General features: G+C 38.1%; 1 protein-coding gene across 6 annotated transcripts in view; it reads right to left on the bottom strand.

Moving 5' to 3' along the window:
• LOC109425363 (sodium-independent sulfate anion transporter-like) overlaps nt 1-26,941 on the bottom strand; it is a 49,482-nt gene that overhangs the window by 8,484 nt on the left and 14,057 nt on the right. The window contains exons 1-2 of one of the 6 annotated variants that reach the window (XM_062846447.1): nt 7,170-7,731; nt 59-293 (exon numbers count right to left, since the gene is read on the bottom strand). The exons of 2 other annotated variants lie outside the window; for them this stretch is intronic. In XM_062846447.1, coding sequence (XP_062702431.1) covers nt 59-164 — 106 coding nt within the window. In that variant the 5' untranslated portion in view covers nt 165-293; nt 7,170-7,731. Of the gene's footprint in view, nt 1-58; nt 294-7,169; nt 7,732-26,941 lie in introns of those variants that run through there. 3 more of the 6 variants (XM_062846449.1, XM_062846448.1, XM_062846450.1) reach the window with 3 other exon arrangements.

The following is a 26,941-nucleotide window of genomic DNA, read 5'->3' as shown; positions in this document are numbered from 1 at the left end:
CTTAAGGGGGCGATATAAGCGTGTCCCATACTTAGTGCTCACGGTTTGACATACCTACCTTCGTTTTTCCTGGCACCCTGTTTCGATTGATGAGAAATGGAGTTTCTAGAAAACGGTCCGTCAACAGCAACTGAAAGAACACTATCCGGCAGGTTCGGTGCCATTACTGGAACTAACCAATCTGCACTGTTGTTTCGATTGGCTGACTGTCTACTATATTACCTACTATCAATGGGTTGTCGACACAAAATTAGAGCATGTATACACCACGCGACTTGATTGGGAAGGTGCTTCTGAAGCAGAAGCAAATGGAGGCAGATAAGACGTGATTGTATTATGCATTCCATGGATTAGAATGAACAATGCAATAGGAGGCATATGGTGTTGCACAGTTTGATAGTAAAATAGCATATTATTGCTATTGACGGAGGGGTAATTCCCGGGCTTTGCCATTGGTGATAACGTCTCAAAGGTTTGCACATGTTTGACTTTGTTGCTTGTAGTGTTGAAGTGACATGGGATTAGAATAGAATGTGCGGATAAGTGCTAAAAAAAGAAGGCTGGCACTGAACAACATTGTCAAGAATAATCCCACAAATTAAATCGAGCTACTCAATGAACTACATTGAAACTCTCTTACACAGCAAATAATTTTGTAATATCCAGGCGCGTAATTTCTGGTGATGTATTTATTTTCGAACGTAATTTCACTCGGTTACAGCGTTTTCCAACAATTATCACACTCACCATGCACACCCTGGTTGGCACCGGAAAGTGTCAACAAACCCATTCCAGCAGATACCTAGAAGCAGTATCATGTTTATCACCTTCCTTCTAACTCGGTGAAATAGCTGAGAGGTAAGGGATATGTCTCACAATCAACGGATCTGTGTACGAATCTATGCCAATATTTTACTTATATATAATTCATCTAAAGATCTGGTTCTAGCGATTGCTAGACCCACTCTCAAGCTGCGGCGGCTAATTTGTTGCATGAAAATGATGTAATTGTTTACATCACTTTTACGACGCGACTGATGTGCAGCGAAAATGATGTGATATCACAAGATTTTTTTTGCTGTGTAGTGCATCGGGGTCAAACGACACAATAATTATGCTGTCATTAAAAACGGAAGTTTGAAGTTGCCTTACTTTCCCTAACTTTCGAATATATTCCCGTATGAGATGAATTTTCAGTGGCCTCAAGGAGCGACACTCCAAAAAAACGTGACACATTACGCTAAGCAAAAAATGACCCATCACCCATGAAGTCTTCTTCTTCTTATTTTTCTTCTGAATAGCTCTACGTTTCACTGGAACATGGCCTGCGTCTCTTTAACTTAGTCTGAATTGAGCAATTCAACAGTTATCAGTTAAGGGGCTTTCTTTATCTCCCATTGCATGAATTTATATATTGTGAGGAAAGCATAATGATACACTATGCCCAGGGAGTCGTGAAAATTTTCCCGACCGGAACGGAAATAGAACCTGTCGTTTCCGGATTGGCGATTCATAGTCTTAACCACTAGGCCATAGGTTCCCAAACTTTCAGGTGCACGACCCCCTTTTGCCAGCAGACGTGCTTTTTGCGACCTACCATAGAAATTCCCTCATTTGTTGTCTGTTCCAATAAAATATTCGACAGTCCCTCGTAACCCACAGTTTGGAAAACCATGCACTAGGCTAGCTGGAGACTCCTTACAGGAAGATAATCTGGGCAAGGAACAATTGAAAAAAAAAAAACGATTCGCAAACAGTCCATTCATTGACGTTTTTTGAGGAATATCCTACTTGAGCATGACCAGCTACACTCACACAAGAAACCAATGAGATATATGCCGGGGATTATCAGGCATCTTCAATGTGTGAGTGTTTGTGATCTTCTATTGTTAGGCGACAGTAGCGCCTGCCACGTCAGGTTGCAGGTCAATGTGTGGAAGAGGAAGGAAGTGATGATTGCAATCGTTTAGATCAACAGCAGATCGAATATACCTCTGCGTCTGCACAAATTCATGCGGATGTTGGAGTGTTGGTGGGATATGGTTTGCAGATGGGTTCACACATTGGTGCGTGAATGCCAGGTGTAAGGTGATTGTATGTTTTTTTATTCTTGATTGAATAACTCGTAGGCGCTATCTGATATATTAACACTGTGTTGTGAAAATGGGAAGGAAGGGAAACGGATGTTTTTCAATCCATTTCTGGTTCTAGCAATGGCTATGATGCAGTTAGCCTAGTAGTTAAGGCTATGGATCGCCAATCCGGAGACGGCGGATTCGATTCCCGTTCCAGTCGGGAAAATTTTCTCGACTCCTTGGGCATAGTGTATCATTGTACTTGCCTCACAATATACAAATTCATGCAATAGCAGGCAAAGAAAGCCCTTCAATTAATAACTGTGGAAGTGCACAAAGAACACTAAGTTGAAGCAAGCAGGCCAAGTCCCAGTGTTGACGTAGAGCCATAAAGAAGAAGAAGAAGAAGAAGAATACAGTTGTATTTGTACAGAGGAGAGAGAGAATGAACATAGCAAGATACAAAGTAGGAGGAAGGGACGGTCCAGGGATTGAGCGCAGGACCTTCTGCATACGAATCAGAAGCGGTAGCCACTAGACCATCAAGAATTCGAGAAATATATTTATGGAGTTATACCTGGAGGAACCTCTGTATAAAATCCTGCGAAAATTTCTCGTGTTTTTTTTTAAGAATCAATGGGATTATTCCTGAAAAATTGCTTGGGAAACTTTTGTATCTCAGCTGAAATTCTGGCAATATGCACTAGAGAAGTTCCTGCAAGATCCTCTGGAGGAATTCTCGTATGATCCTGGGGCTAATTCCTGGTGCAATTCCTCTAGAGTCTCTAAAGAAATCCCTGGAGATATGTCTGGTAGATTTGTTTAAATAATTGTTGGAAGACATTCTGTACGAATACCTGATCGAATCTCTGGAGGTATTTCTGTAGTAATCACTCGAGGTTTCTTTTTTTTATGAAGGAATACTTAGAACATAGAATAGTTTCCTTCATCTAGGGGGTCGCGAGGGACAGTCGAATATTTTACTGTAACAGACAACAAATGAGGGAATTTCTATGGTGGGCCGCGAAAAGTACGTCTGCTGGCAATATGGAGTCACGCACCTAAAAGTTAGGAAACTTATGACTTAGAGGAATCCATAGATACATTTCTGAAGTAATCCCTGGAGGAATTTCAAAAAAAAATCCTTGGAGAAATTTTAAAAAAAATCTCTTTAACAATTTTTGATGGACTTCGAGAAATTGCTAGATTAAAATATCTGAAACAAAAAACCAGAAGAACCCTTGCCGAAATTCCTGGAGAATTCATGGAACTTCCGCAATAATCAGCACCAGCAATCCGGGGGAGGAGAAAGTTTTGAAGGAAATTCAATAGGAATCTGCACATAAAAAAAACCTGGAGAATTTTCTGAAGGTTTCCCTAAATAAATAGTTTAAAAAACTCATGGAAGAACTCCTGGAGTGACTTCTGGTGGTATTTTTAGAAGAATTTCTTGAGACATTTCTGGAGGGAATCTAGGCTAAAACCCCTGAAGCAATTTCTAAAATAATACCTGCTGAGGAAATTTCTGGAGAAAAGCATGCAGCAATTTTGGAAAGAATTTCCGTTGGAGTTATTCATGGATCCCTGAAGAAATTAGTGAACTTTCTGTAGGAATATTTGGAGGAATACCTATAGAATATTAAATAAAAACTTTTGCGATTTTTTTCCTTTACAATCTGTTGAGAACTCTTTGAGAAAACAAAGGTTTATAAAAGGTTTGAGAAAGAAATTCCAAAGATAAACCCTGGAGGAATTTCTGAAGCATCCTCGAAGGGGTTTCTAACAAATTGCTTGAAAAAAATCTGAATAAATTCCTTATTGAGGGATTGCTCCGGCTGGAAGAACACCTAGAGTAACTTTTTGAAAAATGCTTCGAGAATTTTCAATAAAGTTCCAGAAAAAAAGAAAAAAGAACGTTCTAGGATGTTCTGGAGTATTGAACTTCTTAAATTTTCGAGAATTTTCTTGAAGTTAGGAGAGGAAGAACCTTCTGCAACATTATGGAACATCTTTTTCTTGGCGTAACGTAACTCTCAACTGGGATAAAGCCTGCTTCTCAGCTTCTGTCTATGAGCTCTTCCACAGTTATTGACTGAGAACTTCCTATTCTAATGAGCACTTCTAAGTTGTTAAACTTTTTTAGAAAAGAACCTTATAGAATGTTTTCAACGTCAAACTTTATAAAATTTGGAAATCTTTATGGAAGTTAGGGAACAGGCGAAAAAGCAAAAAAAAGAGCTTTCTGGAATGTTCTGGATCATAAAAATCTATAAAACTTCCAGAAACTTCCTGGAAGTAACTGAGCGTTCCAAAATTTAAACAATCATCTGAGATATTGTGAATTATTGAGCATGAGCAAAAACTTTCTGTAAGTTACTAAACGTTTCAAAAAGAGAATGGAGAAGAACCTTCTGGAATGTTCTGAGACACTTTTTTTTAATGTCGAGAACAAACTTTCTGGAACATATTTTTTTAATGCCAAAATTTATTGCATTTCAACAATCTTTTTCTAGCTAACGTGGCAAGCCACGTCGGGTCAGCTAGTAATTCCATATTCTTATTCTGCACGCCATGCTGGGCTGAAATCATGAATTTGGTGCCCGGGAACCTATCTAAATATTAAAATCAAGTTTGTATGGGAGCAATTTGATGGATCACCTCGTCGAATTTTGTACTGGGCGTAGTTAGTAAGTAAACTTGCATGCAACTTTTGGAGGGTGACTTGTATGAGAAATATCGTACCTAACATTAATCGTTTAAAACTATCAAATTTGATTTGTTAAAACGAAATATTTTGCATGAGTAGTTAATTTAGATGTTAATTGACCAATTTACCTTTTGGTTGTTTAAAAAAAATATTTCCATGCTTAATGGCTGGCAGTCAAAAAAGCTCAAAAACGCATATTTTGCCCTATAAATTGGGGTGTAGCTCAAAATTGTGACGTGCTGGAGCAAATCTGAGCCCGGATTCGGATTCAGCGGCCCAAAATCTGTCAGAGACACTTAAGTTTGATCATGAGACAAAAAAATTTTGCGCTGTATAATTAATTGTATGATAATGCCAATGTTCAGCAAAATTTCTCGTGAAAATACAGTGAAGATTTGTTTCAAACATAAACATGTTGAAATATGCAGCATTCGAGAACTACGACCAAAACTACATACTAAAAATGGTCACTCTCTCGAGCTTTCTTCGGAAAACACTATGCAATGTTGAAAATCTGGTCTCGACATGTTCACAAAAGTTGTGTATTTTAGGGCCTGTAAATTTTGTCTGAAGAAAGCAGGAAGATTTTTTTAGTAATTTGTAAGATGGAATCGTATAACACAAATTTCGAAGCAAAAGCCCTTCTGGTGGCATAAAACAAAATTTCGAAGTAAACTAGCAAAACCCCAAAATTGATTCAAGTACTTTCATAAACTGAGGTCGAAATTTAGTATACTTTTCATGGCCTCAAAAATGTTGCATCTAGAGTAAGTGAACTAATAGGAGTGCTTCGGAAACCCCAATTTTTGAACACTTATTCAGATATTTAATTTTTTTAAATAGTGCCCCTCCTGCATGGAAGCGACGATATGAATCTATTTTGATCGTTTGATTGTTAGACAATTCAATTCAATGGACAGGTTATCTATTATTCATGAAAAAATAACTGTTGTGTGTAGAGGTTCGACTGGGAAGTTGACTTAATTAAACGAATAAACCGCAGGCCCTGAAGAAGATCCCAACATCTGGATCGAAACGTTGGCGATGAGATAAGAAAATCAACGCTTTTCTTTGACTGAAAGCCGAAATAACTGTTGTGTTTCGTTATTTCGCTGCAGTTACACATGTCGAACTAATTCCACACCAAACTTACAATACCAACCAATTAGATACATATTTACTACCACTCGTTGATTCGCCAAACCGTAATCATCACCACATTCCATTTCCATATACTTTCTCAATTGTTCTCCAAAACACGTGCCACCAAAGACTGAAAATCACTGTCAAACGGAAATTTGAATAAACCGTTCAAGGTTACACAGTTGCGTCATATATCTGGTGGAATGTACATTCAATTCCGATCCTAAGGAAATTGGGGAAGTTCCACTTAACACTCAAAGCTAACGCTGTTTGGGGTAAACAAATGGTTCAATCACTTATGATCACACATTGACTAAATCCAGTTGACACTGCATGATAATGTGGTAAATATTGGGATATGTACAGTAACGGCCAAACTAAACGCATTATCCATCCCATTTCACCACAAAAAAAACAACTTTCAAGGTTTATTTCCAGGTTTTGGAACTGAAACTTAACATTTAATGCATTTATGCAAGGCAATGTTTTTTTTTCCTTATAAACCATAGGGGGATAAATCTGCTTATCAGACACCCTGACAGGAAGGTTGGGGTAGTGTGGGGTTAAGGCCGTCTTCTACAATGCCGGTAGAAGCCAGGACTACTCTCTCCTCGACCCACTAAAACATATTCCTATGGTCGCCAAACCCTACGTCTCTCCGGAACCACCAAGAAGGTATTGCTTCAGAGAGGGGCTAGTGCATATCGCACCCTCAAGGTGCAAGGCAATGTAGCTCGACTTAAGTGTTCAGTTTATACTAACATACAAGGTGGTAGAAAACACAAAACTAAAAAAAATTCTTGTGTTAAACATTTCGAAATTGTCAACGTAAATTAGGAATTTAATATGTTTTAAAGTATTGTTCTCCATTATGCCTGAGTCTTGGCCTGAATACTTGAAAAACTTAAATTACTGTCCAGGTGTTGTCAAAATTTTAGATCAATCAATAATTATCACAGCTCCCGTAGCTTGATTTGTTTAATATAATATAGTGCACTTTATGCTATCCGTCTCGCAGCATGGATTACTGCATGAATTTATACTGGCCTGCTTACTCTCTCTGTGAGAGTAAGCAGGCTGGAATAATTTCGTGCAGAAGTTCATACTTGATCAATTTCTATGCTTTGATTGCGTTAACAGCAACATGTTGATTTCACAGAATGCTTAGAAGACGTTATCACTGCACAAAGCCACGAAACATCCACCTGCCATCAACAAGTGCCTCCTCCTACGATCATCATTACTTCACTTCAGCACACAGGAAACGGATCACACAACGAACGCGCACACGTTAATTCCCTACGATCGGGAAAATATTTGATCGACTAATTTCTCACGCCTCTCCGTTCGGTTCGACAGTCACCGACCAAACTGAAATCGATCCGGCCAGCACCGGTCACTATATCGCTCCCTCAAAGTTAGTACTGTAGTAGTTCAACTGCATCAAGCTGGATGACAAAGTGATGGGAACTGCGCTGCTTGCCTGCTAATCATCCCCATCATCATCACGGTAGCGAGCGATTGACAATCGATTGTTGCTTGCAACCCTTCCTGTGGGGGTGCGCGACGAGAACAATAGCCTCTGATGTGCTTTCAGCGACCGCGCGCGCGAGTAAGCACCACCGTTAACGTTGAGTGACGACGACGAAAACACAACACAAATTGATAATGCGCAAACGATTTAAGCCAACCAACAACGCCGGGCGCCGCCGGATAGGGGAAATGAATGGGAAGACATCGGCTTCATCGGTATTCTAGTCGCGGCGAATGTAGAGGCAGTCCCCCATGTGACGTGTTGGGCCTACAGTAGACGTTTCATTGTTGCAAGTCAAGTCAAATTAATGATACAAATTCGCAGATTACACGAAACAACGCTACTCTCAATGAAACATAGCTACCCACTACACTGAAAACCAGGGAAAAACTTTTATAGAATTTTCTAAAATATTCCAGAATCTTTTTATTTCTTTTTTCCTTCTCACAGGAATTGTCTTGATATTTCTTGGAATTCGAAACAAAACCTCAAGTATATTATTTATGGAAAATTCTCGAAAATTGCTGGTAACAGTATTTTTATTCATCTAACAAGTGTTCCCGAATCTTCTTCATCTACTTTCTCATCCCACGCTTCTTCTTCTACTTCTTCCTCGTCGTCTTCTACCTCCAAGAAAATTACAGAAACTTGTTTAAATTCTTAACATAAAGCTCTCGAACATTCCATTTGATTGTGGAATGTTCTGGAGCATTTTTGATATTCGCATCTTTATTCCTCCGAAAATTTTCAGCCGGGACTCGTGACGTAGTTGGTCACGCGTTTGCTTCATTAGCAAAGGTTGGATTTCGGTCCCAGCATTTGTTAAGTTGCTCTTCCTCCGAGAGGAGCAGGCACTGACCCTTCTGAGCCCATGACTTTAACGGATCCGGCTAATAGAGCTTGCTGACGTTTATTCACTTTTCTTTTTCAAACATGCAGGCGGTATAGGATTTGTTGCCATCAGGAAAGGTTTCCCAATGAAAACAAATCCTATCCCGCCTGCATGCTTGAAAGAGAGAGGTGAATAAACGTCAGCAAGCTCTATTGGATTTCGGGAAACTGCAATTACTAATGGACCTTCAATCAGATTGACAACGAAACAACTGCAACACATCATTTGTGTTCATCATGGATAAAGTAGAAAAGTGACAACACCTCACAACCTCATCTGCATACTTGTTCTTTCTTTAATTTTTCTTATCTTTTTTATTCTCACTTGTGCTATAAGAAAGCTTGTAGAATTTTTCGATCTTTTCAATAATTATCTTTTCTTTCAGATTTTGGGCTTAATATTATGGCTTCTTATATTTTATTAGTATTGGTTAGCCTTTAATCATAAATATTAACTACATTTAACTATCACATATTTATAAAAGTCCATCGTTGTGTGTCTGTCTGCTCGTTACGCTCTGAAGTGTTTCGTTGAAATGTTTCACCATGGTTGTATCAAATTTCTAAAAAATATCATATCTCGCGTTTAGTATCGTACGGGCGTATCTACAATGATCGATTCCTCTTAATCGATTTTCTCTTTGGATAATAACTTGACCGGCAAACCATTTCCGATTGTTTTTGTTGTTTTAGAAGCTAGAACTAGTCGTCCTTTATCGAAGCACACCGTGAGATCATCCGAATATTGGTCGTATTTCCCGGAATAATCCAAAGAGAAAATCGATGAAGAGAAATCGGTCATTGTAGATACGCTTGTATGATACTAAACGCGAGATACATATAAAAGTCCAGCGTTGTCTGTCTGTGTGTCCGTAACGCTTTGAAGTGTTTCGTTGAAATATTTCACCATAGTTGCATCAAATTTCTTATTACGAGAATTTTCTGAATGTTTTTTTGACTTTTCAGAAATAATAAGAAAAACCTTCTGGAATGTTCTGGAACATCAGTATTTTAAAAATCTCAAGAACTTTTTGAAAGTACCAGAAAAAAGAAAAAGAACGTTCTAGGATATTCTGAAGTATTGAATTTCTTAAATTTTCAATGATTTCCTTGAAGTTTCTGGACGCTCCTTCTTCTGCAACGTTATGGAACACCTTTTTCTTGGCGTAACGTCTCAACTGGGATTAAACCTGCTTCTCAACTTCTTTCTATGAGCTCTTCCACAGTTATTTACTGTGAACTTCCTCTTCTAATGACCACTTCTAAGTTGTTGAACTTTCTAGAAAAGAACCTTCTAGAATGTTTTCAACATCAGACTTTATAAAATTTGGAAAACTTTATGGAAGTTAGGGATCAAGCAAAAAAGCAAAAAAGAGCCTTCTGGAATGTTCTACAACATAAAAATCTATAAAATTTCCAGAAACTTCTTGGAATGTCCCAAAAGTAAATCAATCATCTGAGATATTCTGGATTATCACACTTTTTCAAAAACTTTCTAGAAGTTACTAAACGTTTCAAAAAGAGAATGGAGTAGAACCTTCTGGAATGTTCTTTGACACTTTTTTAAATTTCGAGAACTTTGTGGAAGCTAACGTCCAAGAAAGAATAAAGAGGAATTCCACGGAGTCATGTCAGTCGATCCTGAGCGACCACTTCAAAAATATCTGAAACTTTGCACAGTTTTTCAATTTCATCTAAATCGTCATTTTTCGATATCAAACCTTCATATTCACTCACGACTAACTTTTCAGAAGGGTGTATGCTAAAACAGCTCAAAAATATTCTAAAAGCTGTACAGCAAAAACGGATTTTTCGATTGTTATGAATTTTTCAGCAAAGTTAGATAACTAAATGATGATTCCTTAGAAAATATACACTGTAAAAAATTTATTTTTTTACTTAAAAAAAATATGATTTTTGTCACAAAAACTCAAATATCTCAAAACCCTATCTTTTTACCAACGTTAATTTTTTAGGGGAAATGGCCCTTTATATCAGCTATCTACCATAAAATTTTGGTGATGGTAAACTGATAAACAAAAAAGTTATGACATTTCAAACATTTCACAATTTTTACATTTAGTAACAAAAAAATTTTTTTTCTGTGTAAATTATTTTGAGAATTATTTTTTGATGCTGATTTTATTGTAAAGGCTACCGCCTGAATTAAACAAGTTGTTTTCATGATACTTTTGTTTGATTATTCATAATTTCTATAGTATCTATTTGAAACTTAGACGCGATCCAGTGTTTTGATCAAAAATATTGAGAGTGTCATACTTTTTATTGTACGTGACTGGTGAAAAAATCCCTTGATAGTGTTGAAAAGCTGTTGATTATAAGAAAAATGGAATTAAACTTATTTTTAAGACAAAAGCTGTATAATAAAAGTTTTATATACGCGTATACGTCTACACGGTGAAAAATGGATATACCAGTTAGCATTTCATTTAATAATAAATTATCATTTCCACCTCATAAACATTACTGTGTATAAAAAGTATGCATTTCGTGCATTCATGTTATGCACTTCTGTGCATTTCTATAATTTATTGGTTTTGATGAATATCAACACCCTGATTGTACTCTTTGGACTTATTAAAACAAATTTTAACTCGTTAACCGCCATAACTAAGTTCTAAATACAAAATCCGCGCGGATATTTGTAACATTTACGCGAGTTTATCGAAGAGAAATATAAATTTTCGACATTCCGGGGATAGATTGAAACATGATTGTTCTGTCCACGAAGTATAACAGGCCGTAAGTATCCCGTAAACAGTACAGTTTATCTAGTAAACCGTGTACTTAAGAATTCATAATTCTACTCTAGAAATCATCATCACCGGAAAGCTGAATTCAACCAGTTGCTGTTCCGGATCATGCCGCACCGGATGACGGGCATTCTAGCATGGAAGTATGCAAGATTGTTATGCCCTTCCGCGGTTCTATCCTATACCGAGAGCCATGTAGGATCACCGAACGCAATTGTTCCATTTTCAGTAAGTACGAGTAGCATATTCTTGTTACAAACATTACAATAAATGTCCTCATCACTTTTTTCAGCAAAGGCAAAATCCGCCCAGTTCGTGCTCCTGAAGATATCCGGATAACGTAGGCGCAAAATACTATGCAACGGTGAAGGAACGTTGGGAGGAACTTCCAGTCGCTGTAGTCCCTGCTGATCCGTTCGAGGATCCCTCCTGGCCATAATATGAACTTATTTCATGTGTAGTTTGAAGTGTTTTATATTTTATTCAATTAATGTATGCTAACTTTAAGGAAATGACAATAAATTGATGATTTTCTCTTCAACCAAGCCAAACAAGTCATACTTTTCTTTGTTATTGTGTAAATTAAAAAAAAAACAAATTAAATTGATATATGCATTCAACCACGAATATACCCGGTATATGCATTCCCAATGCATAAATGGTTGATATGAATTGTCGAATAAACTCTAAAATATGCATTCGAAAGGGTGGGCAGACTGAATATGGTTTTAGTAAATAATTTATGCATTTTAGCATTTTCCAATCTGTCCGTGTAGTTTATCTTCAAAAAAATACCTCTTAGAGAACAGACTTTATGATCGGAAAAATGCGAGTAACTTCAACAACAACAAATGCATGAGAGTTACCTACCACGTGAAAATCCATCGCCCAGTTCACACTACCCCCACCTGGTGGAAATGTTTCACGAAATACTGCGATGTGCAATATCGTCATCAGAAGGCGCTAGTGTGAAACGTCAAACGCAAAGAAAAATGATGGGCACTCTTCTGGTTATGAAAGCCACAACCAAGATTCAAAATGATCGTTAAAGGCGTGGTCAATGAAAATTTCGTCAGTGTTACGTTTGTTTGTCTGTATACATACCATGACAATGCTCACGAAAAAGCAAAAAAAAAATACTACCGCTATGGATATTAAATAGTAATTTTTTTCTTCAGCCAAGCAAACAACACCAAACTAGTCAGTTAAAACTAATAAGTGATTTTGTTTATTATAATCTAACGAACAACATGAACAGTTGCTTTCTCAAAGGTCTTCAACTCAACTCTCTCTTGTAGACCGTTTGATGAAAAAAAAAATGATCAAAGGAGTTACGAAATCTCACCGAAAGCACCATAGATAATCTGAAAGAGACTGGTTATGCCCAAATTGAATCCAAATTTACGCATTTGCACGTCCTGCCGTCTAGACTTTGACAAACGAGCCATCTGTATATCATCGGTAAAGCAGGGCGTAGGAAGTTCGAAAACGACAACAACTGAGAAATTGTCAGAAGTGCTAAGTGCAGAGAGTCATGTCACCGTACCATCAGCGACATCAGTTTAAACAATTAATCACGCCCCTTTTCAAAAATGCTTTGATATATACTTCAACATCTATACCCATTTCAATATTTTTAACGTTGCAAAACACGCTTTCAACATTCATTTTGAAGAAGAGGGAAAACACTTGTCCTCAAATGTAACAGCAAATAATGAATAAACGACTAATGCGCGGAGGGCGTGATAAAATCGGAACATTACTGTACATATAATATACATAATACATAATAAAAACAGCTTGTTTTACTCACGCAAGGCCATTAACAATAAAATCAGCATGAAGCTGCGATTTCCGGCCGAAATAAAGGCAGGAACAAATCTCATTTTCTTCTTTTGTCACAGCGCTCGTTGACTCGTTAAGGGGGAGGATGATAAATAATAAATGTATTCGATGGAAAAATATCCAAACAATTAGGCTCATCGGATTTATTAAGAAAGTTTCTGTGGAACTCGAATTACACCTTAAATTTGTTGATTTTCTTGAACATTTTATTTGTGCCCCCCTCAAAATGTTGAATTCCGACCAAAATTTTCCGAGGGGGCGGTGACATAAGAGAAAATCGAAATTTGTATTAGCCTAATTTACACTAAAAAAAAATTATTACTAAATGTGAAAATTGTGAAATGTTTGAATTGTCATAACTTTTTTGTTTATTAGTTTATCATCACCAAATTTTTATGGTAGATTGCTAATACAATGAACCGTTTTCCCTAAAAAAATTGCGTTGGTAAAAAGATAGGGTTTTGAAATATTTGAGTTTTTGTGACAAAAATGATATTTTTTAATTTTAAAAAAGATTTTTTTTCACAGTGTATATTTTCTTAGGAATCACCATTTAGTTATCTAACTTTGCTGAACAATACAATCAGCATCAAACTGCGATTTCTGACCGAAATAATTTACACAGAAAAAAATATTTACCAAATGTGAAAATTGTGAAATGTTTGAAATGTTATAACTTTTTTGTTTATTAGTTTACCATCACCAAATTTTTATGGTAGATTGCTAATACAATGGACCGTCTTCCCTAAAAAAATTGCGTTGGTAAAAAGATAGGGTTTTGAGATATTTGAGTTTTTGTGACAAAAATGATATTTTTAATGTTAAAAAAGATGTTTTTTTCACAGTGTATATTTTCATAGGAATCACCATTTAGTTATCTAACTTTGCTGAAAAATTCATAGCAATCGAACGAACCATTTTGGCTGTACAGATTTTTGAATATTATTGAACCATTTTCACATACACCCTTTCGAAAAGTTAGTCGTGATTCAAAATAAAAATTTGATATCGAAAAATGGCGATTTAGATGGAACTGAAAAACTGTGCAAAGTTTCAGTTCAATAGAAAATCATGAATTAAAAAATTTCCTTAATTTTGATGCTGTTGCTTGGAATCGCTCTAAAGGACCTTTTGGGATGTTCTGCAACATCAAATTACATAAAATTTCGAGAACTTTTTGGAGATTACTGAATGTTTAAAAAAGAAGAATAATAATCTACGGGTATGCTCTAGATCATCAACATTCTTAAGATTCTAAGAACTTTCGAGAAGTTACTGGACGTCCTTAAACAAGAACTTTTTGCAAACTTTTTAAATTTACGGAAAAGTGTCTGGAAGTTTGTGAACGTTCCAGAAAAAAAAGAAAAATAACCTTGAAGAATGCTCTGGAACAACCCAATTTATAAAATTTTTGAGATATTTCTGGAAGCTACTGAACGTTCCAAAAAGACAGAAAAAAATCCTCTAGAATATTCTGGAACATCAAACTGCTTTAAATACCTGGAACTTTCTAGAAGCTGCTGAAACTTTAGAAGTAGCAGAAAGAATAAGAAAACGAAAATTCTGGAATTTACTGGAACATATTTTTAATGCCGAGAATGTTCGGGGAGCTGGTGAGCGTTCATGAAAAAATATAAAATGGATCTTCTAAAAAAATCTGGAACATCAAAATTCATTACATTTCGAGAATTTTCTGGAGATTAGTAAACGTTCAAAAGAGAAGCATTCTGGAGAGAGATTCTGGAATGTTCTCGAGAACCTTACACAAATAGCTGAACATTCTAGAAATCTCCTTTCTACTACCTTTATAAAAGAGTGAGACCTGTAGATACGGCAGTTTTTTATGAACTGACTGACGTTTATGTTAAAAAGTGTTGCAGAAGTGTTACTGGAATTTTAAAAACAATCTTTTCCTAGCTAAAGCGCCTAGCCACGTCGGGTCAGCTAGTCATATATATAAAAAGTCCATCGTTGTGTGTCTGTCTGCCCGTGACGCTCTGAAGTGTTTCATTGAAATGTTTCACCATAGTTGCGTATCAAATTTATGTCGTTTTCGTTTTTGATTCAGTTCCAACCTGGGTTGGAACTGGATGATGTCACAGTTTCAACCCCAACCCGACTTCGGTTTCGCTTGTACTAAAGTTTGTTTGAGTTTGTTTGACGTTTGTTTATTTACACATTTTCCGCCAATCCAGTTCCAACCCAGGTTCAAAAACGAATTCGACATTAAAAAAAATCATATCTCGCGCTTAGTATCGTACGGGCGTATCTACAATGATCGATTTCTCTTTATCGATTTTCTCTTTGGTTAATAACTCAACCGGCAAACCATTTCCGATTGTTTTTGTTGTTTTAGAAGCTAGAACTAGTCGTCCTTTATCGAAGCGCACCGAGAGATCATCCGAATATTGGTCGTATTTCCCGGAATAATCCGAAGAGAAAATCGATGAAGAGACATTGGTCATTGTAGATACGCTTGTATAATACTAAACGCGAGATTCATATACACTTGTGAAAAAACTACCACTTGTTTTGGTGGGATTCGAACCCACGACTCCGTTGTCGCTAGTCCGGCGCCGGACTAGCGATAACGGAGTCGTGGGTTCGAATCCCACCAAAACAAGTGGTAATTTTTTCACAAATTTATCTCTCAATTTGCCAATTAAACGTACTTTGCCTAAAAATACTTCAAGTTTTTACGTCTATTTCAGACATACCGTCGTGCGGGGCTACTTTTGAAGTGCGGGGCTACTTTGGACACTTTTGAATATGAATATTTTGAATTCAAAATATGGTTCAAATCTGTTTGATGTCTTTGGGACTATTATGAAACAGTAGTTTCCCCTTCATTTGGTTGAAATTATTTTTCAAACAGACCGTTTATTGCTTGTCAGGACACGAAAAAACATCGAATAAACCAATAAAATAAACATAACGTATCAGAACATTTGGTCTGTAAGCATTGTTTCTACAGTTCATAAATTTCAAATGGTTGATCAATTCATTCAAAATGTATCAACGTAGCATATTCAATCGAATATTTGTATCGTTATACATTATAAATGACCGTTTCACCTAAATTAAGGACGGATGGTCCCTTTTTTCAGGTTATCTAAATAGCAAAATCACGCTGCTCATAATACCAAAGGTAGCACAGAACCATCTTAAAACGCATATTTTTATTGAAATAATGTCTGATATAGTATGCTACAGTAATGGTACAAAGCTGTTTTCTAAATAACCCTGGAATTTGAAATGCAGATTTGTTACAAATAACAATGTCCAAAGTAGCCCCCATCCAGTTCTATATGAGATGTGTCCGATTGGTGTGTGAACAACTTTTTTGTTTATTGATGGATTTAGTTCAAATTTTGCATACATCCTACATACATACTCACAATGATTGTGTGTAAAAATTGTGGAAATCCATTCACTACTCTGGGAGTAATAATGTTATAAAGTTGAAAAACCATGAAAAAGTGTATAAAGAAGCCCCGCACGACGGTACTAGCCGACTGGTATAGCCGGAAAAGGGCAATAAACTCATTGTCATATACACTCCCGTTCAAAAGTTTGGGGTCACCGCCTCAAAAACGTCATTTTTTTAGGCCCATATCTCCGCCAATTTGCGTCTGATTTCAAAATCCTAGGTTTCATTCAAAAGATAATAAGTCAAAGAAACTTTGAACATGATTTAAAAGAAACTTTTTCAAAAAAAAAAAAAATTGTATGTAAACTTAACCCAAAGTTGCCAAATTTTCTAAAAAATGAATATAAACTTACGGCAGTGTCGCTGGAAGTTGGTTCGACCAAATTTTAAGATGAGAGCGGTAATATGACCCATTTCCTATTAGCTTTCAACTGCTTTTTACAGATTTTAGCTAAAAAATCTAGAAAAAAAGTTATTAAGTAAATTAATCCTTGTTGTCATCGACCAAAAGTTTGGGGTCACCCCTCAAAATGCTGTATCGGCCAAAAGTTTGGGGTCACTATCGTAAAACATGGAAAAGTGATTTGTTGATATCTTTGTCATCTTTCATTCAATTTTAATTCTTCTTGGCTTATTTGAAACAAAATGAATGATACTTACTGCATAGACATTGAACCACACATATTTGTTGAAATTTACATACTAAAACTTAACGTGAAGTTGCCTCATTTTTTGAAGCGTGGTAAAATGTGCTAACATCACATAACATTTTTATATACAAAAATCGTTAAATACGTTAAGTTGAAGACATCAAACGTAAATTTAGTTAATTATCTTTGAAATGAGCCAAAAATAATTAAAATTGAACTATAGATGACGAAGGTATCACCAAATCACTTTTCCATGTTTTACGAAAGTGACCCCAAACGTTTGGCCGATACATCATATTGAGGGGTGACCCCAAACTTTTGGTCGATGACATCAAGGATTAATTTACTTAATAACTTTTTTTCTAGATTTTTTAGCTAAGTTCTGTAAAAAGCAGTTAAAAGCTAATAGAAAATGGGTCATATTACCGCTCTCATCTTAAAACTTGGTCGACCCAACTTCCAGCGACACTGCCGTAAGTTTATATTCATTTTTTAGAAAATTTGGCAACTTTGGGTTAAGTTTACATACAAAATTTTTTGAAAAAGTTACTTTCGAATCATGTTCAAAGTTTCTTTGACCTATTATCTTTTGAATGAAACCTAGGGTTTTGAAATCGGACGCAAATTGGAGGAGATATGGGCCTAAAAAAATGACATGTTTTTGAAGCGGTGACCCCAAACTTTTGAACGGGAGTGTAAAAGTCCAGCGTTGTCTGTCTGTCTGTCCGTAACGCTTTGAAGTGTTTCGTTGAAATGTTTCACCATAGTTGCATTAAATTTCTAAAAATTACGAGAATTTTTTGGAGGTTTTTTGACTTTTCAGAAATAGTAAGAAAAACCGTCTGGAATGTTCTGGAACATCAATATTCTAAAAATCTCAAGAACTTTTTGAAATTATCAGAAAAAAGGAAACGTTCTAGGATGTTCTGGAGTATTGAATTTCTTAAATTTTCGATGATTTCCTTGAAGTTTCTGGATGGTTCAAAAGGAGAGGAAGAACCTTCTGCAACGTGGAACAAAATTTGGAAAACTTTATGAAAGTTCAAGATCAAGCAAAAAAGTAAAAAAGAGCCTTCTGGAATGTTCTAGAACATAAAAATCTATGAAATTTTCAGAAACTTCTTGGAATGTCCCAAAAGTAAAACAATCATCTGAAATATTCTGGATTATCACACTTTTTCAAAAACTTTCTGTAAGTTACTAACCGTTTCAAAAAGAGAATGGAGAAGAACCTTCTGGAATGTTCTGTAACACTTTTTTTTAAATTTCGAGAACTTATTGAAAGTTAATAAACGTTCAAAAAAGAATAAAGGACCTTCCGGGATATTCTGAAACATCAAATGACATGAAATTTCGAAAACTTTCTGGAGAATCTGAATGTTAAAAAAGAAGAATAACAATCTACGGGTATATTCTTGATCATCAAAATTCTTAATATTCTAAGAACTTTCGAGAAGTTACTGGACGCCCCAAAAACAAGACTAAGAACCTTCTGCAAACTTTTTTAAATTTACGAAAAGTGTCTGGAAGTTTACGAACGTTCCAGAAAAAAAAAATAACCTTCAAGAATGCTCTGGAACAGCCCAATTTAGATATTTATTTAGATAATTTTTTTAGATATTTCTGAAAGCTACTGAAAGTTCAAAAAAAAACTGAAAAATCCTCTAGAATATTCTGGATTATCAAACTGCTTGAAATACTTGAAACTTTCTAGCAGCTGCTAAAACGTTAGAAGCAGCAGAAAGAATTTTCTGGAACATATATTTAATGCCAAAATTTATTAAATTTCGAGAACTTTCTGGAGATTCTGGAATGTTCTCGGAAATTTTACAGAAATATCTGAACATTCTCAAAATCTCTAGAACTCTCCCTTCTACGATATAAAAGCGTACGATCAGTAGATTCGGCAGTATTTTATGAACCAACATACAAAGAAGAATTGTAATTGGAATTTTAAAAACAACCTTTTCCTAGCTAACGTGGATAGCCACGTCGGGTCGGCTAGTCATACATATAAAATCCCAGTGTTACTAGAATTAGTAACAATATGTTGCTTCCGGAAATTTAACACTCGTTTTATTGGTTGTTGAGAGAGAGTTATAATTTCCCTAAAAAATTCAATAGTATTAGATGGATACATAGTAGATTTTTTGAGGTTATCTTACGTTTAGTATTTTCCATAGTAGGTTTAAATTCAGCCTGTCGAATTCAATTGAACAGCCTCTACACAATCTAGGATAATAAATAGAATTTAGTAACTTGTAACTAGATGTTCATAACTATTTTACCTCAATCAATGCAATTTTAGTTTTTTTTAAAGAATAATCGCTAGCTATCACCGAACTAATAATTTTTGTAATACCTACAAAAAATAAGTTGAATTCACCTTTTTTATAATTCACATATTGAAATCTCACCTTAGATAGGAAAATAAATTCAATTATTAAGCAAAAATATAACTTATAACTCTAAAAATACTATAATTTTATGACTTGCACGTTTTAGGTAGTTCACTTCATTTGCATATCAATGTTCTCGATCTATCAATTTGACTCGTAGGTGACGGACCGTTTTGATAAACCCCTTTCGAAACTGGGTGTTTCTGTGTTGACGGAAGTGTTGCCATGAGCTGGCGTAACACTCCCCCCCAGTACGCTGGACTCCTGCTCCTGCTTACTTCCGTTGCTTCCGACATCCAAAACAGCCAGTTTGACTGCTGGTCTTTGGTACACTCCATGCGATGTTTGCACTGTTGCGCTTCGGACTTGTCCACAACTTGCATTCACACTTATAACCCGTCCTTTCGGCCAAAAGTTCCGAGGGAGTTCGTCATCTACAATTACCACGATATCACCAACTTGTATCGGCTTCACCGGTTGATGCCATTTTGTTCGACGACAGATGGTGGGTAAATATTCTTGGATCCATCTTTTCCAAAAATGATTCGCATATTTGTCGGAGGTTCTCCAACTATTCTTAAGCGTCGCTGGATGGTCGTCAAAGGGAATTAGTGGTTTGGCCCCGCTTGATGTTCCAATCAAAAAATGGTTAGGTGTCAAGGCAGGCTCAGATTCGTTGTCGATAGGGAGATAAGTCAGTGGTCTTGAATTGACGATATTTTCAATTTCTAGTAAGGTAGTTCGTAGGACCTCATCAGAAGGATTTCGTGGGAACTGCATGTGTCTTAATACCTTCTTCACTGATTGTATTAAACGCTCCCAGCTTCCGCCCATGTGTGGGGAGCTAGGAGGGTTGAATGACCATTGCACGTGGCTTGCAACGAACACATTACCTAACTTCTCTTGGTCGATACCCTTAATCGCGTCTTTGAGCTCCCTGTTGGCACCTATAAAATTTGTGCCTCTATCACTATAGATGCACACAGGAGTTCCACGTCTTGCCATAAAGTTTCTCAAAGCCATTATGCAAGAACTGGTATTAAGAGTATGGGCTATCTCTATATGAATTGCTCGCACCACCAAGCATGTCAGCAAAACGCCCCATCTTTTTTCGACACGACGCCCAACGACTACTTGCAGGGGACCGAAATAGTCAATTCCCACATGTGAAAAAGGAGGAGAATATGCTTCCAGTCTTGCAACTGGTAGATCAGCCATGGCTGGAGGCCTGGGCAATGCGCTTCTATTTTTACATGTTTGACAGTCCTTGCGAACCTTGCTGCACATTCTGCGAAGTCTTGAAATCACAAACCTTTGGCGTAGTTCATTAACTACTGTTTCACTATTACAGTGGTGGTATTTCTCGTGTTCATACTTTACCACAAGTTGTGTGACGTAATGCTCTCTGGGCAGAATAATCGGACTTGATGCATACGGCCCAATGTACTTACATGTTCTCGTCCGTCCGCTCATTCTGATGATTCCGTTCTCGTCAACATATGGCGACAAGCTGTACAAACTGCTACTTTTTGGCAGTGTATATTCACCGATTCTGTCTGATTGCGAGGCCAATTCCAGAATTCGAATTTCATTTGCATAATAAGCAAGTTGAGCACGCCGAAAGATGTAGCCCTCCGCCGCAAGTAGTTCATCTTGAGTTATTGCACCCGTCAACCTTGCTAGCCCCTTTTGCTTTCTTCGGATATTAGTTGGAAAACGTTGAATGAAAACGATGCGCCGCACAAGTCGCCACCAGCCGGAAAAGTCCTCAAAGTTGACCACGTTCTCTACTACGGAGTGATGGTTCATCGTCCGTTGAAGTTCCTGTTCAGTCACGTATGGATCAGATGGCTTCCCAGGCCACTCCTGAATTGGCTTCCACAAGAAATCAGGTCCACAGAACCAGCGACTGGAAGGTGCGAGGTCTGGCGCTTTTTGCCATTTGGTACCCTCATCCGCTACATTTTCACGTGATCTCAGCCAGTTCCACTCTGAAACGTCGGTTGTTTCTAATATCTCACCAACGCGAAATCCAACAAATTGAGTAAATCTACGATGATCCGATGCCAACCAAAACAGAACATCCCTAGAATCTGTCCAGAAATACCGTTCCTTGATTTGTAGCTTATGGGTTTCTGCAATACTTCTAGCCAACCGAGCGCCGATGACTGCTGCTTGCAGTTCCAACCGAGGGATGGAAACAAATTTTAACGGAGCCACACGAGTCTTCGAAGTTATTAGGGAGCATTCAATGTTGCCTTTTTCTTCGAATCGTAAGTACGCTACTGCTGCATATCCATCAATACTGGCATCAACGAAAATATGAAGTTGGATCGTGTTGGTGGCGTCCGGTGAGGTCAGCAGTCGGTAACATCTTGGTATAGAAACCGATTCAACCTTTGAAAGTTCCTTCAGCCACCTTCGCCATTTTTCGAACTGCTCGTCGCCAATCTGTTGGTCCCACTGAACACCACTTCGCCATATCTCTTGAAGAAGAATCTTGAGGAACATCAGAAGATTTCCGAGGAATCCCAACGGATCGAACACGGTCATCAGCGTTCTTAATACTTCTCTTTTTGTGGGTACTTTTGTTCCAGACAATAGTTCTTGGTCGTGCTTGATCGATAACCGAAATGTGAACATATCTGAAGCCGTATCCCACCACAACCCTAGTACCTTTTCTGTTGCTAGTTTTGCTTCCACGTTGAGGTTTTTATCGATGGCAGGGCTATCTTTGAGCGCTTCGGTGACTACAGTTGAGTTTGACATCCAACCCCGTATCTCGAATCCAGCTTGCCCATGAATGAACCGAATCTGATGGATCAAATCCAGTGCTTCTTCTTCTGTTTCTACGCTGCAGAGTAGATCATCCACATAATGGTCTTCGACGATCACTTCCACGGCCTTCGGAAACTGATCTACAAATCGTTGGGCATTTGAGTTTTTTACAAATTGCGCGCTACTAGGTGAGCAGGTTGCACCGAAAGTCATGACCTGAACAACGAAGACAGATGGTTCATCCTTACGCAACCCTGTTTTCCAGAAAAACCTCTGACATTGTTGGTCCTCTTGATTCATCGCTACTTGGAGAAACATTTCTCGTATGTCGGCGGAAATGCCAACACGGAATTCACGGAAACGTTGTAATACAGCAACCAACGAAGCTACTTGATCTGGACCCTTTAAGAGAAATGAATTCAAGGATGACCCGCGTGCTACAGCAGCTGCATCCCATACGATACGGAGCTTTCCTGGCTTATTGGCGTTATAGACTGGAAATATGGGTAGATACCATACTCGAGAATAGGTGGCTCTCTCTTCTGCTTCTGTTAACTCGCGAATGTACCCTTTTTCTACATAATCGCGAAGTTTGGCATCCATAGCGGCTGCAAGTTCCGGTTCACGCGTCATACGCCTTTCCAGACATTCATAACGCTTGAGTGCCATTGGCCGACTGTCTGGCAGTGTGAAGTCGTCATATTTCCACAATAAACTAGTTTCGTATTTATTGTCCCTCAGTTTGGTGTTCGTTCGAAGTAATTCCAAAGCTCGATCGTCCGCCTTCGATAGCAATGGCTTTGTAGCTTGTATTCCAATGCTATCAAACGAAAAATAGTCTTTCACTACGTTATGGAGTGTTTCACATTCGCAGATGTGGAAACTGTGCTCGACTTTCGCTGCCTTCCTTTCATCTGTAGAACATGGACCATACACCACCCATCCTAGCGGAGTTTCGGCGGCAACTGGCTGATACTTTCCTCCTTCTCTGCAGTCCATGAGTCGCACCAAATGTATGTTGTCCATACCGATCAGTATTCGTGGTCTAACGTTACGGTATGAATCGATCGGTACACCGACCAAATGTTTGTAATGCTCAGTCAAATCAGCAGTGTAGACCGACTGCATCGGAAGTTGCAGACTTTTTACGGTATGAACTTCCTTCATAACACTTCTCGTCTTTGTCTGCCCTTGAACACCGGATATTTCCACAGCGCAGATTATAGAATCTTTTTCGTATCTGTTATGGCCTCCGGTCCAGCTGATACATAACGGATGTGCTGTTCCTGTCATGCGGAGCTCTTCCCATAAACCGTGCTCTATCAATGTACATGAAGATCCTTCATCGATAAAGGCGAATGTTTCGATGGTTACTCCTCGCCCGTATAATATCACCCTCACGTATTTTAGTAACACAGATCCCAGGCAGCAGTAATGTGAGTTGCTGTGCTCAACATTATTCGATGAGCCGACTCCAGTATGCATGATCGTCGTGGGTTGGTTCGAGACCTGTCTGGCCGAACGGTGTCTGGATTCATCATGCAGGAGTGGATGGTGTAGATACGTACATCCATTTTTGTTGCAAACTTTGTTCACTTCGCAGGCAGAAAAATGCCTATTCAAGCATTTTCGGCATATTTTGTTGAGCTTAATTAGGGTCCAGCGGCTTTGAAGATCCATTCCCAGAAATTCTTTACACTCTGCAATCGAAATACATGGTCCACCACAAACGACACAAGGTTTGCTCTCATGCTCAGGCGATGGATCTGCGTGAGTGTGAACATAGGCTTCTTCCTTATACCGGCGTTTTTCCTGTGAGGAGTGTCTACTGCTCTCTGCCGGTCCGGTGACTTTACTCAATGCCTCAACAAGATTTCCGACCCAACTACTGAAGTCCTTCAGGGTTACTGACTGCATAGTTTGCCGGTGTAGCGCCCAATTCATCTTCATAGCAGCCGGAAGCAGTCCGGTAAACTCGTGCAGCAACGCAACATTATACAGGTATTCCTTCATTTGGCACGCCTCAATGGTTGAACATAAGTTTTGCACTGCGACCCCGAAATCGATTATGCTCCCCATCCTATCTGTTTTCGGAGGCGGCATGGCACGGATACGCTTGATCATTGTCTCGACGATGACCTCAGGATTCCCAAATAGTACTCGTAGTCGGGACATTATGGTTGGCACGTTTTCTGGATGCAGCAACAAACTTTTAACTGCGGCAAGGGCACGGTCATGCAAGCTTCTTTCTAATCTGTCCAACAACTCATCGTTACTGAACGCACACATTCTGGTAGTGCGATTGTAGGCGGCAATAAATCGCGGCCAATCTTCTGGATCACCGCCAAATCGGGGCAGGTCTTTCACCGTTTGGCGGGCTGCTAAATGCATATTCGTCAGTGTCACTGTTGTTGTAGAATTAGCTGCAGACTCGGCTATGTTGTTTTGTTGAGAATACAACTCGTACCTGGGTAGCGATGTCTCGTCCAAGGCGGCAACCGTGGGATCACTTCGTCCAATATCTTCCGTTTTCTCGAGCCATTGATTTATTTTCAGCACAGCATCCGCTTCGTTGACATCTTCCTCCGAATCGAATTCGCTCGCTGCCAGAATGGATTTCTCCAGCTGTAGACGTTCTTCCAATTGACGCCTTTCCAAACTTTGTTTCGCCTCTAACGCTTTCAGCTGATACTCGTGCAACTTGATTGATTGTTTTGATGACTGACTTCTCTTATCACAATGTGATTTACTGCGTTGTGTCGCCGGGGGCAGACCGACCGCTCCTTCGATGTTCACGCTTTTCTTGATGGTACCGGTATATCGCTGTGCCGCCTGTTCTGGGGCCATGGATTGTGTCGTTTGAACTTTCAGCTCAAGCCTTTGCATAAGCTGTTGCATCTGATTCATCTGCTTTCGATGCTCATCCCTCTCGGCAGCCAGACGTTGCTCCATTTCATTCAACTGTGTAGCAAGGTCACGGTTCAATCTGATCATATCGTCTTGAGTTGGTGTTGAAGTGACGGGGGTTTGCCTTGTTTGTGTATGCTGCTGTTGTGACAGTTGATGCTGCTGCAGCTGCGACGATGCATTCTGCTGCTGCTGTGACAAGTACTGCAGCTGCTGTGACATATATTGTCGCTCCTGCTGCTGCTGTGACAACCGTCTGTGTTGCACGTCATCACAATGTTTGCAACTCCAAGACACATTCGCAATACCATCAGTGACATTCACACAATCAAAATGATACCATGCGTCACAGTCATCGCACTGGACCATGGGATTGTCATCAAGCTTGTGACATTCTCCACAGCTCATACCTGTTGTTAGATGCAAGTCACGGTTGTCGGTGATATTCTTTTTGTCGCCAGTGGAGGTCTCCTTAGACGACATGGTTATGTATGGCTTTTAAACGGAAATTATAATTTGTTACTAGAATTAGTAACAATATGTTGCTTCCGGAAATTTAACACTCGTTTTATTGGTTGTTGAGAGAGAGTTATAATTTTCCTAAAAAATTCAATAGTATTAGATGGATACATAGTAGATTTTTTGAGGTTATCTTACGTTTAGTATTTTCCATAGTAGGTTTAAATTCAGCCTGTCGAATTCAATTGAACAGCCTCTACACAATCTAGGATAATAAATAGAATTTAGTAACTTGTAACTAGATGTTCATAACTATTTTACCTCAATCAATGCAATTTTAGTTTTTTTTAAAGAATAATCGCGCTAGCTATCACCGAACTAATAATTTTGTAATACCTACAAAAAATAAGTTGAATTCACCTTTTTTATAATTCACATATTGAAATCTCACCTTAGATAGGAAAATAAATTCAATTATTAAGCAAAAATATAACTTATAACTCTAAAAATACTATAATTTTATGACTTGCACGTTTTAGGTAGTTCACTTCATTTGCATATCAATGTTCTCGATCTATCAATTTGACTCGTAGGTGACGGACCGCTTTGATAAACCCCTTTCGAAACTGGGTGTTTCTGTGTTGACGGAAGTGTTGCCATGAGCTGGCGTAACACCCAGTGTTGTCTGTCTGTCTTTCCGTAATGCTTTGAAATCTTTCACCATAGTTATATCAAACTTCTAAAACTTCCCAGAACTTTCTGGAAGTTTCTATAAAAAAAAAGGAGAACGTTCTGGAATGTTCTGGAACATTCAACTTCCTAAATTTTCGAGAACTTCGTTGAAGTTTCTGGACGCTCCAGAATAGAGAGGAAGAACAGCTTCAGGAACGACTGTAAATCGAATCAGTCACCCTCAGCTTGGTTTTGCTAAATACCCGCGATCTCAATGATTCGGCTATATGCGTCTCAAACGTCCATTTACAGTAAAATGAAAAATGCTCGGTTCCTGACAATCTACTAAAAGTTTTTGGAAGTTACTTTCTAGAGTTTTTATTTTTAAAATATTCTTCCATTAAACGGACAATAACCCTACAACAGCTGTTTACGATCAGTAAGTGAATACATGATCCTTCTGGCGCTCTGACGAGGACGGGGAGTGCATAAAATGACAATCTATGACTTTCGGTCGAATGATGTTTGATAGAATGACATTTGGTCGGAAGCATTCATTTGTCGAAAACCATTTCATGAAAGATGAAAGATGTGGCATTTAGTCGAACAAACAATTGGCCAATGGACATTTGGTCGAACGGCACTTACTGATGAAGAAAAACCATTTGAATGAAAAA

Source organism: Aedes albopictus, chromosome 1 (genome assembly GCF_035046485.1).
Source record: "Aedes albopictus strain Foshan chromosome 1, AalbF5, whole genome shotgun sequence".
Classification (NCBI taxonomy): domain Eukaryota; kingdom Metazoa; phylum Arthropoda; class Insecta; order Diptera; family Culicidae; genus Aedes; species Aedes albopictus.
Note: the sequence above shows the minus strand (reverse complement) of the source record. Positions and strands in the feature narration are given on the sequence as shown.